Source organism: Mercenaria mercenaria, chromosome 11 (genome assembly GCF_021730395.1).
Source record: "Mercenaria mercenaria strain notata chromosome 11, MADL_Memer_1, whole genome shotgun sequence".
Taxonomy (NCBI): domain Eukaryota; kingdom Metazoa; phylum Mollusca; class Bivalvia; order Venerida; family Veneridae; genus Mercenaria; species Mercenaria mercenaria.
The window spans coordinates 16005915-16030936 of record NC_069371.1 but is presented as its reverse complement, the minus strand read 5'-3'; the positions used below and the strand labels follow the sequence as shown (position 1 = coordinate 16030936).

General features: G+C 35.9%; 1 protein-coding gene across 1 annotated transcript in view; it reads left to right on the top strand.

Annotated features, from left to right (window-relative positions):
• Positions 1 to 22643, top strand: part of LOC123532763 (uncharacterized) — a 54686-nt gene extending 32043 nt beyond the window's left edge. Inside the window, exons 2-4 of the mRNA XM_045314327.2 lie at positions 5024 to 5475; positions 7014 to 7208; positions 13625 to 22643. Coding sequence (XP_045170262.2) covers positions 5053 to 5475; positions 7014 to 7208; positions 13625 to 14008 — 1002 coding nt within the window. The 5' untranslated portion in view covers positions 5024 to 5052 and the 3' untranslated portion in view covers positions 14009 to 22643. The remainder of the gene's footprint in view (positions 1 to 5023; positions 5476 to 7013; positions 7209 to 13624) is intronic.
• The last annotated feature ends 2379 nt before the right edge of the window (positions 22644 to 25022 follow it).

Below are 25022 nucleotides of genomic sequence, written 5' to 3'. Positions count from 1 at the left end.
ATGGTACAAAAACTTAATTATGTAGGTTTAGTTACAAAATCCCTTCTATCACTGATATTAATTACAGTTACAAAACATAGGGAGATTTTGTTACAGAATCCCTTCTATCACTGATATTAATTACAGTTACAAAACGTAGGGAGGTTTTGTTACAGAATCAATTCTATAAGATTATAACAGAGATATTACTTCAGTAGGACAGACAAACACGTACAAACGTCAATGGAAGCACAGACAACACTAGAAAATACATTGGTCCTAATTCTCCAAGAAATAAATGTCCATATGCAATGGATAATTATTATCATATTCTCATTGTTTTAAATACATAGTTACTATCATCTGACCGTACAGAATTTAGCTATACATACTCTGTGCAGTAAATTATTCATCATCCAAGAATTGTAATCTTCAGGTCAGCTAAGTATGAATATGTAACAACAAAACAGATTGTATTCATACCTTACACAAAATTTTAATATAAAATGGTTTAATTCATCAAATCTTGATGACTGTTTGAAGAATAGTTAGAGCTATTGCACTCACCCAAGGGCTGGCATCCTTATTTGGTTAAGTTTTGTATGTAAACTGGTGTCTCTGAATGAATTGAAATTTGATACACTTGCTCTCTGTATGACATGCAATGCATAACTTTTTAACAATATTAAGTTTTTTTGGTGTAATCTGTTTTCCCTTTTAATATCAAAAGAGGGGAAAGTTCCTTGACTCACAATTGTAGGCCCTTTTGCACTTGTTATATCTTTGTTTTCATTATTTATCATTTTTATATGCCTGTTTTGAACAAACGGAGGTATTATGTGATGGCGCGTGCATCCGTCCGTCTGTCATAATTTGTGTCTTAAGCATAACTTTATATCCATTAAAGTTATTGACTTTAAACTTTGCATATAGGTAGATGGCGATGAGACGATATGCAGAGCACTTGAACTGTCTCTGTAGGTCAAAGGTCAAGGTCACAAACTGAGCTAAAAGGTCAAAACTGTCATATTTTATGTCTAAATAACCATGCAAAATACTGTAGGTAGGTAGGTGGCGATGAGAAAATGTGCAGAGCACTTGAACCTGCTCTGTTAAGGTCACAATTTGAGCTCAAAGGTCAAATTTGTCAGACATATTTTGTGTCCAGAGGTTATTAACAATTCAAGGTACTTCAGACTTGAGATATACATAGGTTGCAATGTGACGATGTGCAGAGTGTATGAACCACAGTGGTGGGTTAGAGGTAAAGGTTACAGCAAGGTCAAATCTGCCCATTGTATTTTGTGACTTAAAAAAGTATTGAAGGTATTGACTTGAAACTTGAAATACAGGCAGGTGGTTATGAGACGATGATTGTGCTGACTGCAACAATCTGCATTACACCCCCGCAAAAAAATAATTTATTTTCTCAATCTTTAGCAGGCCTTTTTAGCTCACCTGAGCACGAAGTGCTCGAAGGTGAGCTTTTGTGATCACCCTGTGTCCGTCGTCCGTCGTCAGTCGTCCACAATTTGACTGTTAATACTCGAGAGGTCACAATTTTGGCCCAATCTTAATGAAACTTGGTCAGAATGTTACCCTCATTAAAATCTTTGACGAGTTCGATATTGGGTCATCTGGGATCAAAAACTAGGTCACCAGGTCAAATCAAAGGAAAAGCTTGTTGACAATCTAGAGGTCACAATTTTGGCCCAATTTTAGTGAAACTTGTTCAGAATGTTACTCTCAATAAAATCTTGGACGAGTTCGATATTGGGTTATCTGGGGTCAAAAACTAGATCATCACCAGGTCAAATCAAAGGAAAAGCTTGTTAACACTCTAGAGGTCACAATTTTAGCCCAGTCCTAATGAAACTTGGTCAGAATGTTACCCTCTATAAAATCTTGGACGAGTTTGATATTGGGTCATGTGGGGTCAAGAACTAGGTCACCAGGTCAGATCAAAGGAAAAGCTTGTTAACACTCTAGACGTCACAATTTTTGCCCAATCTTAATGAAACTTTTTCAGAATGTTACTCTCAATAAAATCTTGGATGAGTTCGATACTGGGTCATCTGGGGTCAAAAACTAGGTCACCAGGTCAAATCAAAGGAACAGCTTGTTAACACACTAGAGGTCACAATTTTGGCCCAATCTTAATGGAACTTGGTCAGAATGTTACCCTTAATAAAATCTTGGACGAATTCGATATTGGATCATCTGGGGTCAAAAACTAGGTCACCAGGTCAAATCAAAGGAAAAGCTTGTTAACACTGTAGAGGCCACATTTATGACTATCTTCATGAATCTTCGTCAGAATGTTAATCTTGATGGTCTCAAGGTCCAGTTCGAATCTGGGTCATGTAGGATCAAAAACTAGGTCACCAGGTCAAATCAGAGGAAAAGCTAGTTAACACTGTAGAAGCCACATAATTTATGACCATATCTTAATGAAACTTGGTCAGAATGTTGATCTTAATGATCTATAGGTCAAGTTCAAATCTGGGTCAGGTGGGGTCAAAAACTAGGTCAGATCAAAGAAAAAGCTTGTTAACACTCTAGAGGCCACATTTATGACTGTATCTTCATGAAACTTAGTCAGAATGTTAATCTTGATGATCTTTAGGTCAGGTTCGAATCTGAGTCATGCTGGTTCAAAAACTAGGTCAATGAGTCAAATCGAAGGAAAAGCTAGTTAACACTTTAGAGACCACATTTATGACCATATCTTAAGGAAACTTGGTCAGAATGTTAATCTTGATGATCTTTAGGTCAATAGGTCAGGTGAGTGATACAGGGCCTTCATGGCCCTCTTGTTCTTATTATTTTGGGGGAAATGCCACCAACACCAGTGGAATAGGGAAAAAGGTCTGGGAGTTTGTCTTAATTTTGGGAAAATTTGCAAATTAACAAAATCTATATAAATAATAAAGACGTTTTTTGTGTGAAATATTAATGAATTGCATTTCAGTAATTGTTCAACAGTATTACTGTTGTTTTAATAACTAAAATATACAAACAAATTAGCAAAACTATCATAAATCAGCAAAAACCCTAAAAGGTAACAATCATTTGAGAATTTTTAATTCAAAATTGGGGAAAAAAAAACCCATACATTTTTGCTTTGGGATTACCTCCTTTTATTGGAAGTAGACTGATATGGAAAAAAGCCCAGTTTTTTATCCTTTCACTATACCCCCCCCCCCCCCCCCCCTTTCAGAACCACCTATACCCCGCTCCCCGCAAACAAAACAAAACAAAACAAAACAACTTTCATTAGTTTATTGCCCTTTTTTATGCTGTCACTGCAACATTCCTCCCCTGCTGACCCCCTCCCACACCCTCACACCCTGCTCCCATCTCCCCCCACACACCTCCCACAAAAGAAATCTTAAAATTTTGCTTTTTCTTAAAATTTTTCTTCCATCCTCCTGTGATATAACTCTTCAGGCGTATATTGCCCCACGGAGCTCTTTTTGTTTTAGTGACAAGGCTTTTGAAAGGTCAGGTGTTGCTGGCCTCAGAATTAGCTCTTGTTCATTTTATTTTTGTCGAGCCCGCTTGCAGAAGCAAACACATAGTTGTCCAAATGGCTGTTCAGTGTATGTGCGTGCGTCCATCCATCCCGATTTGTTTGTCCGGACCATAACTTTGACATGCATTGAGCAATCTTGTTTATTTGCATGAATGTTAACCTCAGTGAAACGGAGTGTCATGCGCAAACCTCAGGTTCCTATCTCAAAGGTGAAGGTCACAGTTGGGGGTCAAAGGTAATGTTAGATCTTGTCTGGCCCATAAGTTCGACATGCATTGAGAAATCTTGTTATATTTGGCATGAATGTTTAACTCTGTGAGACGGACTCTACCTCAAAGGTCAAGGTCACAGTTAGGGGTCAAAAGGCAGGCTTGACATGTTGCCTGTCGGCATCTTAGTCTATTTTGTTGTTAGACGTTTGAAAAAGTACTACCTTAATTAATAATACCATTTGTCAGATATCATACCATTTTCAGCAGTATCTAGGTCACTGCAATGCAGAACAGACATTACCTCAATAATAGCTATGCTATTGCATATGATAAAGCTATTTGTTGCCATTTATTTTTGTATGAATGTGTCATTATGAACACAAAAAGTGATTAAAATCTAACCTGAGAGCAAATTCCAAAGTAGATCTTCTGTGTCACTTCAGGGCTATATCCCTGGACTGTGGTGGTGGAACATTGATATAGTGGCATGGTATAAACAGCTCATAAAATAATATCCTTACATGAATCATGTGAATTTATTCCCTAAAACACTTTACTACCTGGCATGGTATTTAAGTCATATTTAGTGGTCATACTCTTTTTTTTTCCAGTGGCGAAACAGCTGTTACATTCATTTATTAATGAATGAACATTGATTAAAATAAATGTATAGATGTAGCAATCAATTTCTTCTTTATTCTTATCAATGGTCATGATATCAGTCGGGGTGGGGGGGGGTGTAACTGTTTTAAGTTATGTAACCTATTTCAGTTACTTTTTCAAGCATTTTATAAACTGTATCAGTTATAAAATATAGTTAACTCAGGTAAGTTATTCAAAAAATGACTTTTTGCTATTCTCACAAAGTGACCTTTAAAGTGAAATTAGTAGCAAACTGTGGTTAATCAAATTCTCTTTTAGTCTGAGCATGACCTGATAAGCATAATGGGATATTAAGAGTTTTATAGCTTTAAAACTGCTGTAAAACCTTATCAGCCTTGCCTAAAACCAGGTTTGCATAAAATTTTTTACTGTATAGCTGGAAAGATAAAAGGTCAAGGATTCAAGAAAGAATTGCATTAGTCTCATTCATTATGAGGAATTGGCACAGGAGGGCTTTGTAATATTTTATGATAACTGAAACAAGTTATGGAAGTTTAAGCAATAACTCTGGTTAAAAAATGTGATAACTTGGAACAGTTACACCCCTGACTGTATATAATTGGGAGAAGTGCATGTTAGAAAAAAAAATGCAGAAATTTGTCAATGGGTTTGTTTTTCATTCTTCTATTTTTAGGTGTTCTGTCGAAGGAAGAAGAAGAAAGAATGAAAGCATCTACAGCTGGGTACCTTGCTGGTACAAGCGTTTTGATTGGTTTAGTGTATTTACTATACAAGAATCAGACACAGCCTCTGACGGAGGAACATGTCTCCTACCGTTCTCAAGGCATGACTAAAGATGTTGTTTTGGAAGGAGCATTTTCACAAGAACGGAAGAGTGTTGTACATTCCCAGGACTTTAATCCTATGATGATTCCAATCAAAAGAAATAGCTCGTTTGATTATAAGGAAGCTATGAAAAAATTAAATGAAGAAAAAGTTGACCAGGATGATCCACGCTTGATTAAATTAATCAGAGACTACTACATTGATCCACCATCGAAAGAGGCATATAACCTTCTGAATCCAGAGAGACTAGAATACTCCAATGGACAGACCCCGTTTATTGATAGCAGGCTGAATTACATTGTAAGGTGTACATTGTGTACCAAGCATTTCATGCGACAATATTAAGCATATTAAGAGCTATCCTACTCATCCATGCATAGACATTGGCATATGAGCCGCGCCATGAGAAAACCAACATAGTGGCTTTGCGACCGGCATGGATCCAGACCAGCCTGTGCATCCACGCAGTCTGGTCAGGATCTCTGCTGTTCACTTTCAAAGCCTATTGCAATTAGAGAAACTGTAAGCGAACAGCATGGATCCTGACCAGACTGCGCGGTTGCGCAGGCTGGTCTGGATCCATGCTGGTCGCAAAGCCACTATGTTGGTTTTCTCATGGCGCAGCTCAATTATGTCCTGATTTCTGGCTAAAGCTTTGATGTGTTTCATCTGTTTTAACTTCATGAATATTGCTAAATGGATTTTATTCAAACCTGAAATATTTGTTTCGCATCATCATTCACATCGTATGATACATATGGCAGAAGGTCAAATATTTCTTGAATTAATTGATGAACCCTTTAAGCCTAGAATTACAGGTTTAATTTAGGTTTTAATGCACTGTTACTCAGTTGCTGTTGTCAGTCAAGGGATTTGATTCAAACTTACTTATTCATCATCTCAGGGAATACATCATGTGATTCTCATTGTGTAAAGTTTGAAATGTTTGTTCCATTTGACTGCCTTGAGATTGCCAGTAGAAGGAACAAAGAATAGATAAATACATAGGGTACAGATGTTGTGCTCAGGCAATCAAGTTCTAGATGATTGTCCCAGTCATGGATATATATACTGTAATATCATTTAAATTCCCTGACATGAAATTTCATGCAAAACAAAGACTTAATTAGCGCATTTTCAGTTTCAGAAGGAAATATCCCACACTTTCTTTAAGTCACCAGCACTGCATACATGTGTCATTTTCTGGTGTACCGTTGCATTGTGAACCTGTCAATTAGAGCAGTCAGTTTTATGACCCTGTTGAATAAACAATATGGTGGTCCAACTGATAATTGTTGGTAATTGACACTATAATTATGTAAAGTATGACAAAATTAACAAGGATCATTAAATTAAAATAGGTGGTTCAAGTCTTTTTATGAATAGCTTGTGTCTAATTACTCTAAAACAACAATACAATGTGCAAATAATTCCTTTATCATAGCAGTGTACAACTGTATGTGGCTGTCCATTGATATAGTTGAGCATGCTCTCATGTTGAAATTTGCAGAAATTATCTTGGCTCTTGTGGTTTATTTGCAGCTTCAGCAATGGAGACCCAAGGTACATGGATGCATCTGTTTAGAACTTTGTCATTCCACTTTCTCACTAAACACACTGACAATATCTGTGTGTTTCAGTGTAAGATCTAAATACTTTCCTTAGGGTGAACACTAGAAAAATACTTTCCTTAGTGGAGCAGTAATGAGATTATTAGAATATCTGGAAGCAACAAAAGTCTTAATGTTCATTGTAGAAAAAAAGATACGTTTAGATTTAGCCATTGGTATACTTTCTTTAATTCTTTGATTAAATATTTTCTCTATTTATTTTACCAGGAAGGCGGATTTTATGTTGAATGTGGAGCGTTGAATGGAGAGAAAGGTTCTAATACGCTGTTCTTTGAGAAAGTGCGGAAATGGAATGGTTTACTAGTGGAAGCTGATCCAGACAACTATAAAGTTCTGAAAACAAAGAACCGAAAGGCTTTTACAATGCACGCTTGCCTTAATCCACAGCCATACCCTGCTCTGGTAAGTATTGCTAGATTGGAGTCTACTGAGGACGGAGCATGCTTTTTTCTTTAGTATGGGTTTTCAGTATGATTGTCATTGAGAATGTGCAACCTGAGGTAATGTACCGGTATATTAGACTATGTCTAATGATATTTCTTCTAGTAGCTGACAACTTTTGCTAATGAGTAATGTGGAAATGGATCATACATATTGTTATCTGTCAAAAGCATAAGCTTGCACAGGAATTGAATTTACAAAATTTAGATTTGCGGTCTTGTGCATGTACTTAGTTGTCAGAATGAGGATGAGAAGGGAATATTAGGTACAAGTTGTGTAATGGAGTAATGTAATAAATCATTGTGGAATCCACAAAAATTTGTCCTCTAATAATAATTATTTCACAGTATATAGTTTACAGTGTGATCTCTCTAGAGCAGGCACTAATGGGAAATACTAAATGTATGTGTATAGAGGGCAATATGTAGATAATATGTGCACATAATGACATGCTTGTAGGTCAAAGGTCAAGGTCATTATTGAAGGTCAAGTAAAAGTTGTTTCCACTCCATAATTTAATACATGTGGATTAACACATTTATGTGATGAGACAATGTGTCAACACATGATCTATGCTAGTCAGGTAAAGGTCAAGGTTACTGTTTAAGGTCAAGTGAAAATTTGTTTCTGCCCCATAACTTTTAATTGCATTGAAGGAGTTTTTGTAACTACACCGGTCATGGTGATAAGACTATTTGTCACGAACATGACCCATGGTAGTCATTCAAAAGTCAACGTCACTATTCAAGATTAAAGGGGGATGTTCATTTCCCAGGGAAACATATTAGCACTCCAGCATGTCAATAATTAATAGTCATCTGCAAATTGGATACTCAGTTAGTGGTCAGCAAGATATATTTATCTTGCATATTAATTACCATCACATGTGTTTTATGGTTTGGCTTGATGTTATCAGTCCTTTCTTTTTTCAAGATAAAAAGAAATTAAGGAAACGATGACTTTTGCTGCTGTAGTATTATTTTCTTTCCAATGCCATTCTCGCTATTACTTCTTTGAGGTCGTGTAGTCACAGTTAGTAAACTTTAATTCGTCAATAGTATATAACTACTGAAACAAAATGCAAGTACCAAGTTGGTTAAAGTTCAATTTATTATGGATGCATTTAATAACAAGGCAGTCTGAAGGACAGCTAAATCCCCCGCCACTGCTATGGATAGTGAAAGGATAAACCTTTGATTTTAGCTGTGACCTTGACCTTGAATTAACATGGCTGACTCATGAATTCTGCACAACGTCTTGATGAGGTGATCATTTGACCCAAGTTTCATGAAAATCCTTCAAGGGGTTTAGGAGATACAGAGCTGAAACCTTTGACCTTCAGTTGTGACCTTGACCTTGAGTTGACATGGCTGACTCATGAGTTCTTGATGAGGTGATCCTTTGACCCAAGTTTGATGAAAATCCTTCAAGGGGTTTAGGAGATACAGAGTGGACACAAAATGGAAGGCTCAAACCTTCAACCCTTAGTTGTGACCTTGACCTTGAGCTGGCATGGTTGACTCATAATTTCTGCACATCGTTTTGATGAGGTAATCATTTTACCCAAGTTTTATAAAATTCCTTTAAGGGGTTTAGCGGACACGAAATGGAAAGCTCAAACCTTTGACCTTCAGTTGTGACCTTGACCTTGAGCCGACATGGCTGACTCATAAGTTCTGCACATCGCCTTGATGAGGTGATCGTTTGACCCAAGTTTGATGAAAATCCTTCAAGGAGTTTAGGAGATATAGAGCGGACACAAAATGGAAGGCTCAAACATTTGACCCAAAGTTGTGACCTTGACCTTGAGGCGGCATGACTGACTCATGGGTTCTGCACATCATCTTGATGAGGTGATCATTTGACCCAAGTTTGATAAAATTCCTTCAAGGGGTTTAGGAGATATAGAGCGGACACAAAATGGAAGGCTCAAACCTTTGACCTTGAGTTGTGACCTTGACCTTGAGCCGACAAGGCTGACCCATGGGTTCTGCACATCGTCTTGATAAGGTGATCATTTGACCCAAGTTTTATAAAATTCCTTCAAGGGGTTTATGAGATATAGAGGGGAGACAAAATGGCAGGCTCAAACCTTTGACCTCGAGTTGTGACCTTGACCTTGAACCGACAAGGCTGACTCATGGGTTCTGCACATCGTCTTGATGAGGTGAGCATTTGACCCAAGTTTCATGAAAACCCTTCAAGGGGTTTAGGAGATATGGACCGGACACGATTTTGTTACGGACGGAAGGACAGACGGAAGGACGGACGGAAAGACGGACGGAAGGACGGACGGACGGACGCAGACCATTCCTATAATCCCTCCACCACGGCGGGGGATTAAAAAAATAGCATGATGTAATCAATGATTAATTATATCAAATAATTATGAGAATACTGTATGTATACGCTGGTCAATATCAAATCGTAAATGTTATGAGCGGTGTCTGCAAATGTTCCGTATATACCATTTTTAGCTCATCTGATTTTTTGAAAAAAAATGATGAGTTATTGTCATCACTTGAGCGGTTGTCGGCGTCGGCGTCGGTGTCGGCGTCGGCGTCTGCGTCGGCGTTGCCTGGTTAAGTTTTATGTTTAGGTCAGCTTTTCTCCTAAACTATCAAAGCTATTGCTTTGAAACTTGGAATACTTGTTCACCATCATAAGCTGACCCTGTATAGCAAGAAACATAACTCCATCTTGCTTTTTGCAAGATTTATGGCCCCTTTTGTACTTAGAAAATATCAGATTTCTTGGTTAAGTTTTATGTTTAGGTCAACTTTTCTCCCAAACTATCAAAGCTATTGCTTTGAAACTTGGAATACTTGTTCACCATCATAAGCAGACCCTGTACATCAAGAAACATAACTCCATTTTGCTTTTTGCAAGATTTATTGCCCCTTTTGGACTTAGAAAATCAGATTTCTTGGTTAAGTTTTATGTTTAGGTTAGCTTTTATCCTAAACTATCAAAGCTATTGCTTTAAAACTTGCAACACTTGTTCACCATCATAAGTTGACCCTGTACAGCAAAAACATAACTCTGTCCTGCTTTTTGCAAGATTTATGGCCCCTTTTGGACTTAGAAAATATCAGATTTCTTGGTTAAGTTTTATGTTTAGGTCAACTTTTTCTCTTAAACTATCAAAGCTATTGCTTTGAAACTTGCAACACTTCTTCACCATCATAAGCTGACCCTGTACAGCAAGCAGCGTAACTCCATCCTGCTTTTTGCAATAATTATTGCCCCTTTTGGACTTAGAAAATCATTTTCTTGGTTGAGTATTATGCTTAAGTCAACTTTTCTTATAAACTATCAAAGCTATTGCTTTAAAACTTGCAACAGTTTTTCACCATCATAAGTGGACACTGAACATCAAGAAACATAACTCTATCCTGCTTTTTGCAAGAATGATGGCCCTTTTTAGACTTAGAAAATCATGGGTAGGACAATATTTCTATTACACAAAAAAAATCAGATGAGCGTCAGCACCCGCAAGGCGGTGCTCTTGTTTAAGTTAGATCAAAATATCGTACTAGATCATAAGTCAACGTATACTTTTGAGGATGAGACGGGCGGTTCAACCTTTGAATTGGAATCATGCCAACTGGTAGGCATTTGATTCCGTGTCCATTTTAATAATGCAATACTATTTGGTATTCCTTTTTACAATATTATGACGGCAATTTTTGTATCTTTATAATTAAATTAGTTCTTATGAATTTTATTTTAGAATAAATTTGCAGTATAAAATCCATAGAATGAATTCAATACATTGTACACTCAAAGTGGACACCATTTAATGTGTTGGTATGAAACCTGGCCTGGGATTACAACAAAAGTTACTCTCACTCAACACTCGAATTTCAAATATACAAAATGCGCTATTGCAAATGTAGATAAGAAAGACCTATGGAAATGTTATAAGTGTACCGAAATAAATTTTGGTACCTTTTTACTTGGTTTACTAGTCATGAGGTGTCTAGATGTAATTATTCAAACTGAGAGCCACATTCTGCACTCAGACTCTGGTATATTACAGTTATACTATATAGTTACAATGTACTGAACTATACTTAAAAATGTAAAAGACCAATGTAACAATCACATATTCTTGCTCTCAAAATAGTGTCATTATGCACCTCAAAAGAGGTCATTTCACATTTTATTCTTGTAGCTGTATTAATTACAGGATTACATGTACTAAATTATTAATGACAACTCCGAAGGTCAATTTTGAATTTTCAAAACTGGGTATTAATTGAAAAAAAAATGAATATACTATCAAATAAACAAAAATGAGAATAAACTATTTCTGATAAAAACCTAAATATTTTCTCTGTAGAAATTGTTCTTGAAATCCATAAAATAAAATGGAAATCTCTCACATATTAGTGAAAAGTTTGGTCCTTGATCCCATGCGTTCTGGCTGGGTACATATTGGCTTCTTTGACAATTACCAGTTAGTATATCAATGTACTTTTGTTGTTCATTGCAAATATATAGTATACATGTATAGTACATATTCCCAGGAAGGTCTAATACGGGGAGTAGAAACTCCGTATAAATCAATACATTTATCTGTACTATGCTGTCGTCCATACCTGTAAATATCGACCAGTCGTTAGCGATCGATATTTTGTTTTCGCCACTATCGATTAGCGCGTAATTAGCATATTACCTAATGTTAATCATGGAGCTATAACACTTATTGTTCAAAGGGTTTACCAGTAACATGTTAAGTGGCGATAATTAGATGATCAGAGATTGATCTAAAGGGATTCTGAAGCAAAAACAGCATGCGACTGCATGTGGTGATATGCTTAATTATTATGAATTAACTCGAGCTCACTTCCCTGAAGAAATAGTTTACCACGTAACTTCAAACCTTTATCAAAGGGCCGATTTTTGTTGGATTTGAATAAAAAAAATGGAAAATAACAGAAAGCTGACACTTTTCTTAATCTTGTAGAGCCATAATTATAATTATTGTTTATAATGTCAGATTTCTACATACAGAAACAAACATTCTTCTTGAACGTAGGGAATGTTTCAAACGAAATTGTTGTTTAAACTCCAAAAATTAGTTTAATAAATTTAATCTTAAAACTGATGTGTGAAAAATACAATGTATTTAAATTAAAATAACAATATTTTTTTAAAAAGGGCCGACAATGAAGTTACATTTAGTATTCCGAACTTTTAGATAAAACTGCAGAAAATCATCTAGGTTTAACACGCATTTAGATGGTGAAGAACAGAGCAATATCATAAACAAATATTTTCAGGCAACAGTTTACAGTTTTGACTTGCTATTTTCATTAAAATATGTCCTAATTTTTTTATTCTAAATACTCTGAATCAACAAGGCAAATATCATGTAAAAAAACGACATCTTTCTCTCTGGGTAAGACAAGTCTAGATTTAGCCATTTTCACAGGGCGAAAAGTAACATTAATGTAGATATTTTCCATTTAAAAACAGATGCAGGCAATAATTTCATGGCAGAACTTTTGTTTTCAACAAAAAATTCAACAAATGCTTTACCAGATTTTCACTGAAAGGACGAGTTAAACTGTAAGGCGTAAGTGTTTGAGTAATAGCAGAATTACCTACGGCATACGCTTCGATTGGACGACAGCATCAGATAAGATAAATGCCAGTTTCCAGTCCCCGTATCAGTTGTTCCAGATATTCCTGACTGAGAGATAATCACAACAGGCCAGATGGTCAAGCTGGAAATGGATGGTCATGGTTGCTTCCAGTAATCACTTGGTAATAAAACAGATGAAACGATGATTCTTAATAACCTGACAATTAGCTACATGCTATGACCACCTACCGCTACCAACATCCCCCTTTAAGCAAAAATTTGTTTCCGCTGGCGCTGGTCACTACTGAATTTTAAGTAAAAATAGTTTTTGGTTGCGGGTTTATCCCACTACCAAAGTTAAGTGTATTTCTGACAATCATGTGGCATCTTTATTTGATTCCAAATCACATCCAAAGGATATGTTCATGTGCTACACAAAGTAGTCCCATTCATGAACAATGCAGATGAATTATCAATGATCAAGCAGTTCTTATTCATCCTCTATCCATTCACACTGGCCATTTAGATTATATAAGACCTGTCAATAATTAGGTATTCCAGCCCATGGTTACATCACTGACTTCCAGCTGTTCATGTAAGGTCAGGCAGAGTTTATCTTAGATATGAGGCACATTAGTATGTGTTTCTTATATATGTATATTTAGAGATTTAAAATGAAAATAAATCTAGCAAAACCCGCAACCACCAGACATCTCAAGGCTTTGATTGTTTTTGTCAATGATTATTTTACTGTAATCAGAAATTTTGTTCAAATACCTTTCAGATGACATTCAACAAAGCATTCAATCGAGGTCGAGTTGTCCACAACCAAGAGGCTAAAGACTGGATAAAAAAACAATATATTGCCAAAGATGAGGTACAGGTACAGTGTTTCCCACTTTATTCCATTCTGTTGGCCTTAAATCAATTAACGGTGGATTTCTTTAGCCTGGATGTGGAAGGTGATGAATTAAATGTTTTGAAGACAATTCCGTGGAACAAAGTGAATATAAAAATGTTAACAGTAGAATATGTGCACGAGGTAGGTTCCTCCAGTGGCTTGAAAAGTTATGTGGAACAACAAGGTTATGATTCGTTGTTGCAAGTTTCCAGGTGGGATGGAGGTGTAAATGATATAATCTTCAGAAAGAAAGGGCTGACACATTAGAACTGTAACTGACAGTCTTGATAATAAAATGATTTCAGTATGTGTTTACCATAAAATGTTACTTAGTGCCAGGTCAGTGAAGTTATTCGTAAGACTTTTTACTGGTAATAGGCTTGTGTGAGAAAGCATTTAAATGTTTCATTATAACAGGACACACATTATACAAATGATCATTTATCTTTCCATAATTTAAAATGATTAATGCTTAATCATTTGCACATGTTTGTTAAAAGGGGTGTTTACCAGAAAGATACTGAATGAATGGCGAACAGTGCAGATCATGATTAAACTGCACGGATGTGCAGGCTGATCATTATCTACACTGTTTGCAAACTTTAAGGCATAATCAGTCATGTCCATTATGATAAAGGTTAAAAGACTTATAATGACCTGTAACTGCCACATTTTTTGTTACAAATAAGAAAAACTTTTAATTTTTTGTTAACTTACTTTGGATCATTGTTTTCTCAATAATTTATCAAATGTATGAATATTTGATTCAGTAGATAGCAGGAAGTATTATACAATCTACTGGTTTTGTTTACCCCACTTTATGATGCAGTTCATATAAGATCATGTGCAATATTGAAAGTAGTGCTTTTCTAACCTTGTCATTAGGCATACTGTCTACATGAACAGCAGATTTATTTGTTTTAACATTAAAAGCCTTATGGGACTTCCTTCCATGTTAGATTTTCACAGGAGGCATTCTTTAAAGTTTTTATTTTCCTGTCTTGTTGTCCAACTAATATAAGAGTTATTTTAGCAATAGGTTTAATAAAGAAGTGATAGGAACATAAGAACTATTGTTCTATATAATGTCAAAGATTTACATTGATATGAAATGTTGCAAAAATGTGATTGACCATCTTTAAAGGCACTGGCCTCCAGATTTTGGCTAGATAATTATTTTTCTTTCATATTGAAGTTTGGTCATATGAACATTAGAATATGAGTTTTTGTTTCTAAACTATTAAAAATGCCAAATCAAGAAAAAAAAAGATGACCGCGTCGGGAATCAAACCCGGACCGCCGCGGCAATAAAGGAGTTTTCTGCTGCCACTACCAATAGCGCTATGGAGGATTTAGTGCTCAATGCGCGTTAAATATACATATTTATAATCGAGGCAGTTAACCTCGAATAAAGCGTTACAAAATTTAAGTAAAAACAACTAATTCTCGTGTGTTTCCGTAACATATATTTTGTCAGTAATTAAGTTTCAAAGCATTCTTAAGAAATATAGCATTAACTTCCAGATATCTAGCAGAAAATCTTTTTTTGTTGTCGAATGATCTGGAAGCCAGGGCCTTTAACTGCACAAAGTATTTAACAGCGAATTGTTTTGAAGTCAGGTAAACATATGTGATGTTTTTGTGCCCTCACCACTAAAAATTAGGATGGTGGGGGAGATCATATACATGTAGTGTTACCCCGTATATGTGACCCATGCAAAATCCATTTGTCTGATCTAAAGCTGTGGTATAAATGGATGGACATTGAGTGTACCTTGGCACAAACATTTACCATAACAAGGGAATATAAAAGTTAAATCATTTTAAGGTGAAATCAATATTTATGGTAATTTTTCTTTTTCATTCTATAAGTTCAGTATATGTGTTCTGTTGTCAGTGGTAGCACATCACATACTGGGGGCATCCGTGTCCTGTGGACACATTTTAAGATTCATAGTGAAACACTCGCAGCAGTATTTGTCAGTTTTATTTAGAATGGTATATACTTAGAAGTCATACCAATATTTGCCTTTTTCAAGTTGTGTTCTAAGGGTTGTTGGTGGGGAAGTGCTTTTGTTTTTTTTGTGCAAAATACCACATTATTCTAATACTCATATTAGTAAGATGGAGAGAGTAGTCTGTTAGAAATTTGTACTAAAAGCTGATAATTCAACATTCCTTAATATAAATGACAGTAATTATGCTATGTTTTATTGTGAATATCTTAGCTTATCAGTCTGCTTATTGTTTACATTTATGCATTTATACAAAGTTGCATTTTTAGGCCCCCAAATGGAGGAACATAGTAATTTCACTGGATGTCTCTGTACATGAGTTCTTCTGTCTGCCTGAAACATTTTATGTCACAAATAAATTTTAACTGATACTTGGAGTTTCAGGGAAATGTTCAGTAAAATTTGATGAGGTTTGTAGGCATAAGAGTCAGGTTAGTACCTTCAAGGTCAAAATTATAGGCAAGGACCCTTATCTTAAATAGGTTAGTACCTTGAAAGTCAAGGTTACAGGCAAGGAGTAACCTTAAACAGGTTGGTACCTTCAAGGTCAAAGTCACAGGCAATAAACCTAACCCTAAACAGATGGTACTTTCAAGGTCAAAGACGCAGGCAATGAACCTAACCCTGAACAGTTGGTACTTTCAAGGTCAAATTCACAGGCAAGGATGCTAGATACATTAAAGGTCAACCTCTAAGGCATGGGCCCTAAGTATATACAGTTGGAACCTTCAAGGTCAAAGTCACAGGCAATGAACCTGTCCGTAAATAGTAGGTACCTTCAAAGTCAATATCACAGACAAGGATCTAACCATATACAGATGATACCTTCAAGGTCAAAGTCACAGGCAAGAACCTAACCCTAAACAGTTGGTACTTTCAAAGTCAATATCACAGACAAGGACCTAACCATATACAGATGATACCTTCAAGGTCAAAGTCACAGGCAAGAACCTAACCCTAAACAGTTGGTACTTTCAAAGTCAATATCACAGACAAGGACCTAACCATATACAGATGATACCTTCAAGGTCTTGGTCACAGGCAAGAACCTAACCCTAAACAGTTTGCATCTTCAAAGTCAATATCACAGACAAGGACCTAACCATATACAGATGATACCTTCAAAGTCTTGGTCACAGGCAATGAACCTAACCCTATACCTTACTAAAATCCTTGCCTTAACTCATAGACAAGAACACTCTGCTTGAGGGGTCTTTGTCACTTTCCATTTATTGATTTTGTCTAATGTAGTGTTATTGTAGAAATTATTTGTGAATATGAAATTTATATATCGGATGTAGATAGTAGTCCCTTAAACTATAATATTTTCAGTTGATACATGTGTGTATATCATTTAGAATATTTGAATATGCAATTTCTTTTAACTGATTTGATTCATATTATTTTTTGATGGATTCTGTACTGAAATTACTGACAAAATGATTGATCTTTTTTTTTTATTCACATTCTTCGCAAATAACAATTTCAGCATAATTGTTCTTATATTGTACTAGTTTCTGAGAATTGTTTTTATTTGGTGCTTGTTTGATAATTTTGAAATTTAGACATGGTTATATTTGAATATGCAATTTCTTTTAACTGATTTGACTCATATTTTTTTTTTTTTTATGGTTTCTATACTGAAATTACTTATAAAATAATTGATCTTTCTTTTATTTTTGCACATTTTTTTGCAAATAACAACTTCACAGCATAATTGTTTTACATTGTACTAGTGTCTGAGTGTCTGAGCATTGTTTTTATTTGGTGCTTGTTTTGTAAACTTGATTTGATAAAATTTGGACATGATTGTGATTGGCTAAATTTACCACACTTCTCAGACACTGAGCTACAAAAATTGGAAGAGATATTATAGTTTAGTGTAAAAATATGTTGATTGGCAAATATAACAAAAGCCAAAATAGAATCCACATGTTTTATTATAATCAGAGGGTGGAGGAGTAAAGTGAGCATTGTCAAAAAATCTCAAAGTACATTCGTGTAAACTCTTTTTATATTGTTTTCAGTATTTAATTTTGTTGTTAATGTTTCCTCAGTATTAAAATTATTTTTTAGCCTCAACGTTTTGTTACTGTAACTAGTCAGTTGTGCATTTTTATTTTGAAACTTCTTGTCAGTATTGTGTTAGTATATATTTATACAAATTTGTTGTAATCTGAATTTGTTTTGTGAGCTTCATTAGTATTCTTTGTGTTCTTATCCAGTTTATAGATTTTGCTTTTTTAGGTAGTGTTTTTCCAATTTGTTTACAACTGAACAAACTTCAGACATTATTGAAATAATTAATGGTCAGTACTAACGCCAAAAGAACAATATGTTATTTTTTTTCAGCAGGTGCTAAATGTAAAAATGTGCAATATGATGAAATATACTTTAAAGGGGCTCACCATCCATTCTATATTATTCTTTTATGTTAGATTTAGTTTGTACTAAATTGTAAAGAAAAAGCAAAAATAGTTTATTGAGTTCTACGCAATATTAGTTTGTTTTTGTAACCTGTAGAATATATTATAGAATAGTTCTTTTAGTATCACAGTAAAATTTTTATTTGAGTAGAATTTGTTGTTAAAAAAATCAACCTGAATAATACTGATTTAGAATTTTTTATACTTTGTACATGATTTGTCCCAAAATTATAAAGCTGATTTTAGAGGTTTGAGTCTACAAATGCAACCCTGCCAATGGCCAGTTTCAAAATTATGGTCAAAAACAAGGAATTGGGTGCAAAAGTTTTGAGACTGACTCTGGTTAAATGCAAATTCATGTATGTGACCATGATCTCATTCTGAGTATTTTTTAGTGTTTCACTCAAAATTCTTTCATGTTATGATTTTATAGTTATCAACATGTAGGTCCAGTATTAAAATAATAAATATAATATAATTAAAAAAATTCAACCACAACAATTTCACATGACTTGCTTGAGAGACCATGTCTGTTAAGAGACAATTTTTGTTGAGCTCGTTTATGGAAGTGAAGACATAGTCGTCCAAATGGGTGTGTGCGTGCAGCGTGCGTCCGTCTATGTGTCAGTCCGTCCGGATTTATTTGTCCGGACCGTAACTTTGACATGCATGGAGCAATCTTCTTTTATATTTGGCATGGAAGTTAACCTCAGTGAGACTGAGTATCATCTGCAAACCCCAGGTTCCTACCTCTAAGGTCAAGGACACATTTAGAGGTCAAAGGTCATGTCAGATTTTACATGGTGCCCTTGGGCATCTAGTTTCAATTCCCATTTGTGTTAACACAAAACAAATTATGTCGTCTTAAAAGACCAGTTGTGTTAAGAGACCATTGTTTGTCCTTCCCTTAGGTGGTATCTTAATGCCAGTTGTACTGTACTTTTGTGATTCTAGAATGCTGTGTGCAGAATTTTGAATAGTGACGATCCTGTACAAGTATGAAATTGCAGTCACTTATAAATTATCTATAGATAGCTGAAATACCAGGCAGATAAATCAAAAAAATTATTTGGTACATAAGCTGGTTTTATATGTAATTTTGTATAGCATTTTTGCTTTTTAGGTTGACTTTTTTCGAAGAATAGATAGAGCTATGTTACTCACCCATTTGTCGGCATCACAGTTTGGTTAAGTTTTTGTATGTAAGCTGGTATCTCGCAAAGAACTGTTGGGAATGGATTGAAACTACACACACACTTATTCACTGTACTGCACCTACATTCGCTGCTCAGTTCTCATTGCTCTGTTTTGCTTTTTGTAAGCCCGTTTGAAAAAAGTGGGATGTATTGTGTTTTTGCCCTTGCGGTTGGACAGAAAAATGGGAATCCTTTCAATTTCTTGAGTATTTTAAATCAGAACTGAACCAAACTTATATGAAGTGCGTATCTCTATAACATCTTGGCCAAGTTTGATAACCAGCCAGTTTGAATCGGTATCTCCTGAGTTATGGCCCTTGAATTAGTCAAAACTGCCAAAATTGACAGTGTCTGCATGATAACTTTTACAAAAATTTTGGCCATAGGAAAAACTAGACCATTTTTCTGTATTTTGATCTATTCTTTATAATTTTATAATTAGCGGAAGGGAAAAATGGAGGCCATTTTTTGTGGTACAACATAGATGTTACTTCCAAGTTTGAGGTGTAATTTAACATATCTCTACCTGGTAATGATTTTTTGTGGACTTATAAAACGCTTATTTTTCAAACTTTTTAACCTGGTTGTTGGAATTGGATATGCCATTGTTTGGGCTGTGGGTCTACCAAACTTGTACAGAATATGTTTTGCGTTTTAAATATAACATAAACATCAAGTTTGATAAGTAGTTACTTTAGGCCAGTGTCTTTACAGTTATGGCTCTTGAGTTATTGAAAATTGCCAAAGTTTGAATCATATAATAAGAATTTATTTCTAAATCTATCATTTTGAAATGATGCTCTGAGAATTACAACACAACCACAGAAGTAAAATTCCATTTGCAAATACAGGTACTACTATGACGTTATTTGCTATGACGGGCATCCATTGTGACATTCTGGCACTCTTGTTTACAAAATTACGGCATTTATATTGCTCTTTATCAACTTTGCAATTTTGGTTAAGTTTTGTTTGAAAGCTGGTATCTCAATACCCACAAATAGGAATTTATTGAAACTTCACAAGCTTGTTCACTATGATGATATTTAATATTTGGACGTTCAACATGTCCTAAACACAGTGTCAAGTTTAATGGAATGACAGCTGTTTGCATAGCAAAAATTTCAGCCTTGTTTTATTGAAGTGCAATGTAGGAAAAGTCCCAAACACGTGATATATTTGTTCACCAATCATTTCCCCGAAGCATTACACAGTCTCTTCTAGCATAATTAATGAAATATTATGTACAATGCAACTCCAAAAAATATACAGAATTAATTATACATGCTTAGACGAATACAAATACGTTAAACCTATGGCACTAGTAAAACAAACCTGCGGTCATTATTTGATGCAAAGGTACCACGAATGCATATTGACTGGCCTTTGAAACTGCTTTGATATTAACTTGTAACTATATGAAAGAACTTTTAATTAGATTACCACAGATAAATGCTGGTAACAGCTATCGACTATATATACACACAACATAGACAATACATACCGTAACGGGACGCATTGTTTATAAAATCTGACCATGAGAATATTTATGCCCCCAGCATCTACTGATGCGGGAGGCATATAGTGATTGTCCTGTCCGTCCGTTCATTCGTCCGTCCGTCAGTACGAGGTTAACCAAATAGGACCGTTTCGTCTAGCATCAATACCCCTTACTAGAATGACTTGATACTAATGCAGATGTATCCTGTGACCATTCCTCATCTTCAGACATCACCTGACCTCAGTTTGACCTTGACCTTGACCTCATTTTGGACTTAGGTTGCTTTATATGGGCCATCTCTTGGTTAACCAAATAGGACCATTTCGTCTAGCATCAGTACCCCTTACTAGAATGATTTGATACTAATGCAGATGTAACCTGTGACCATTCCTCATCTTCAGACATCACCTGACCTCAATTTGACCATGACCACATTTTGGACTTAGGTTGCTTTGTATGGGCCATCTCTTGGTTAACCAAATGGGACCGTTTCGTCTAGCATCAATACCCCTTACTAGAATGACTTGATACTAATGCAGATGTAACCTGTGACCATTCCTCATCTTCAAACATCACCTGACCTCAGTTTAACCTTGACCTCGACCTCGTTTTGGACTTAGGTGCAAAATCTATCGACAAGGATGCCACTAGGGGCATCAAGCGTTTATTGAACGCAGCTCCTTGTTTCTGTCTAAATTCATTCTTTATAATAAAGAAGATTTGACAATTCCTTGTTTTGGTGCGAAAGTGAATGGATGTAAATTTCAGTTTCAAAGCATGGACAGATTTTCGGTGCTTTCAGTAAGACAGTATGTTCAATTGATGTGTAAAATAGGTTTCTTTGTCCATTGTTGGTACTTAGCTTTCGCCTTTTAGTAACTTCCATCATGAACTTGTAAAACCTTCCGCAAGATATTTCGTGGAAAGCTGTACCAGGAAATTTAGAACTTCCATAAAACTTCAAGACTATATGAAATTTCGAAATCGTAAAATATGGAGGTCCGACGTTTATTTATAGAATTATACGATGATCTGACATGCATTGCTCAGGTTCCATTACTCTGTTTGCATTTTAACAATAGTATACCCCTTTTTATGCCCCCGGCATCTGCTGATGCGGGAGGCATCTAGTGATTTACTAGAATGACTTGATACTAATGCAGATGTAACCTATGACCATTCCTCATCTTCAGACATCACCTGACCTCAGTTTGACCTTGACCTCATTTTGGACTTCGGTTGCTTTATATGGGCTACCTCTTGGTTAAGCAAATGGGACCATTTTGTCTAGCATCAATTCCCCTTACTAGAATGATTTGATACTAATGCAGATGTAACCTGTGACCATTCCTCATCTTCAGACATCACCTGACCTCAGTTTGACCTTGAACTTGACCTCGTTCTGGTCTTGGGTTGCTTTGTATTGACAAGGATGCCACCGGGGTCATCGAGCGTTTATTGAACGCAGCTTCTTGTTTGACTTCTGTTTTCATCAATTTCATTTTCTTTAGTGATATGACTTTTGAATAGTCGAGCATTGCTGTCCTATGACAGCACTTGTCTTTTTCATTTTCTCTGTTATCATATTTTATTTATAATGTTTAAAACTGTTGAAAGAATCTCACAAAGATACCAAAAAAGGCTAAAAAAAATATGTTTTTCATTTCAGCCTAGTTTTTGTAAATTAATTATAGTATGATGGAATTGTTATAAACCTTGTATGTATGTGTCTTTATAATCAGTAAATCATTTATTGTAGTTTGATCTAACTGTTCTGTTCATTTTCTCCTGGGTCATCCCTTACTCCTTCATATGATAACACAAGTCTTATCCAGATAAATTTAAATTTATGTACATGTATTTTGGACACCCAGAGCTACCTGCCTAGTCCAGCTGTGTCCCTTTTTTGTCATAGTCCATCAGTGTACATGTGGTAAATCTGTGTCTAGTTCCGGCGTGTCCATACTGTTCCATTTAAGCACCTGGATACAGTACAGCCAAGTCATCATGGCTGAGTGGTAAAGGTTCCCGACTGAATCCCTTGCCCACTATTGATATGAGTTCTAAATCTGACTTGGGGTGTACGATTCATTGTGTGAAAGCCATCGAGCTGGCAGTCGGTAGTTCTATCCAGGTTTTGTCCAGGTACCTGTCAATAACTCAAATAATGCTCTTGAGGGGAACCTTGGGTTTTCATTATATGGCCAAAAATGTGCACCACTACACAAGTGTTTCCTTTTGCAACCTACTGTATACATTTGGTTACTATGGATACTTGCTTTATAACTTTGGTTACTCCATTTTCCAAATCTGACTGAGAAAATGGAGTAACCAAAGTTATATAGCAAGTATCCATAGTAACCAAATGCTATAACTTTGGTTACTCCATTTTCCAAATCTGACTGAGCCCCATGTGATTCTGGGACAATCTGTGTATGAAAAGAATTGGAACCACTGCCTTACCCTTGCATGATTGTAAGAGACTTAACACTTGGTTTTGCAGTAACTCTGTGACTCCAGCAGGTATGCAAATTTTGATTCCATACCTCATGTTTTTATTTCGATGTAAATGAGATGTGGAACCAAAATTTGTAGTCGTGTTTGGCGCAATATAACCTATACTTTGTTGGTGCGCAGTAAAACCCAAATAAATAAATCTGACTGAACAATTTGTTTTAGGGACAAGTAGGTGTGTTCATTTGTTATCCACTATATAGTCATTTGGTTACTGGCCACTACACTTAAATTGCAGAAGTGCATATTTTGTGCCATATCAATGGATTTCTTCACAAATAAAAGCTGGAATGTGGCTTTATTGCTGTGTTGGTGTGATATTGAAGTTGGCAAAATTTTTGACCTAGTCAATCCATATCCATAGATAGCCATGTTCAATGATGTTGAGAGGGGCCTCCATGGCCCTGTAGTTAACGCTGGGGTTTTGAAACTTGACTTGAGGTGAAAGATTATTTTATGTTAGTAAACCATTCAGCTGACTTGCGAAATGTTCTACCCAATGACTGAAATAATGCTGGGATGGAAATCTGGGATCTTACTCCACCATGAAAAGCAGGAATGTCGCCATATGACCTGAAATTGTGTTGGTGTGAAGTTGATCCCAACAAAACAGCCCTGACCACCTAGTCCAGCAATATTAGCCAGGTACAGGCATGTCTGCTTTATTAGCCCACCAACATCAGATGGTGGGCTATTAAAATCACTCTGCGTCCGTGGTCCGTCCGTCCGTCATTCCGTCCGTCCGTCCGTTAACAATTTCTCGTTATCGCATCTCCTCAGAAACTACTGGGGGGATTTTGACCAAACTTTGTCAGAATGATGTATTGGTACCCTAGTTGTGTCCCCCTGAAATCAGACTGGTTCAAGAATTTATGAGTGAGTTATGGCCCTTTGTTTATTTCTATATTTTACATAGATTTATATATAGGGAAAAGCTTTGAAAACCTTCTTGTCCAAAACCACAGAGCCTAGGGCTTTGATATTTGGTTTGAAGCATCATCTAGTGGTCTTCTACCAAGATGATTCAAATTATTTCTCTAGGGTCAAATATGGCCCCGCCCTGGGGGTCACATGGTTTATATAGACTTATATAGGGAAAAACTTTAAATAACCTCTTGTCCAAAACCACAGGGCCTAGGGCTTTGATATTTTGTATGTGACATCATCTAGTGGTCTTCAACTAAGATTGTTCAAATTATACCACTAGGGTCAAATATGGCCCTGCCCTGGGGGTCATATGGTTTACATAGACTTATTTAAGGAAAAACTTTGAAAGTCTTCATGTCCAAACCACAAAGCCTAGGGCTTTGATACTTGTAATGTAGCATCATCTAGTGGTTCTCTACCAAGTTTGTTCAAATTATCCCCCTAGAGTCAAAAATGGCCCCGCCCCGGTGGTCACATGGTTCATATAGACTTATATAGGGAAAAGCTTTTAAAATGTTCTTGTCAATAACTACAACATTCAAATTTGGACCACATGTATATTTTTGAGTGGCAAGATGAACCTTGACATGAGTTGGCCTTGATTTTGACCTAGTGACCTACTTTCACATTTCTGTAGCTACAGCCTTCAAATTTGGACCACATGTATATTTTTGAGTGGCAAGATGAACCTTGACATGAGTT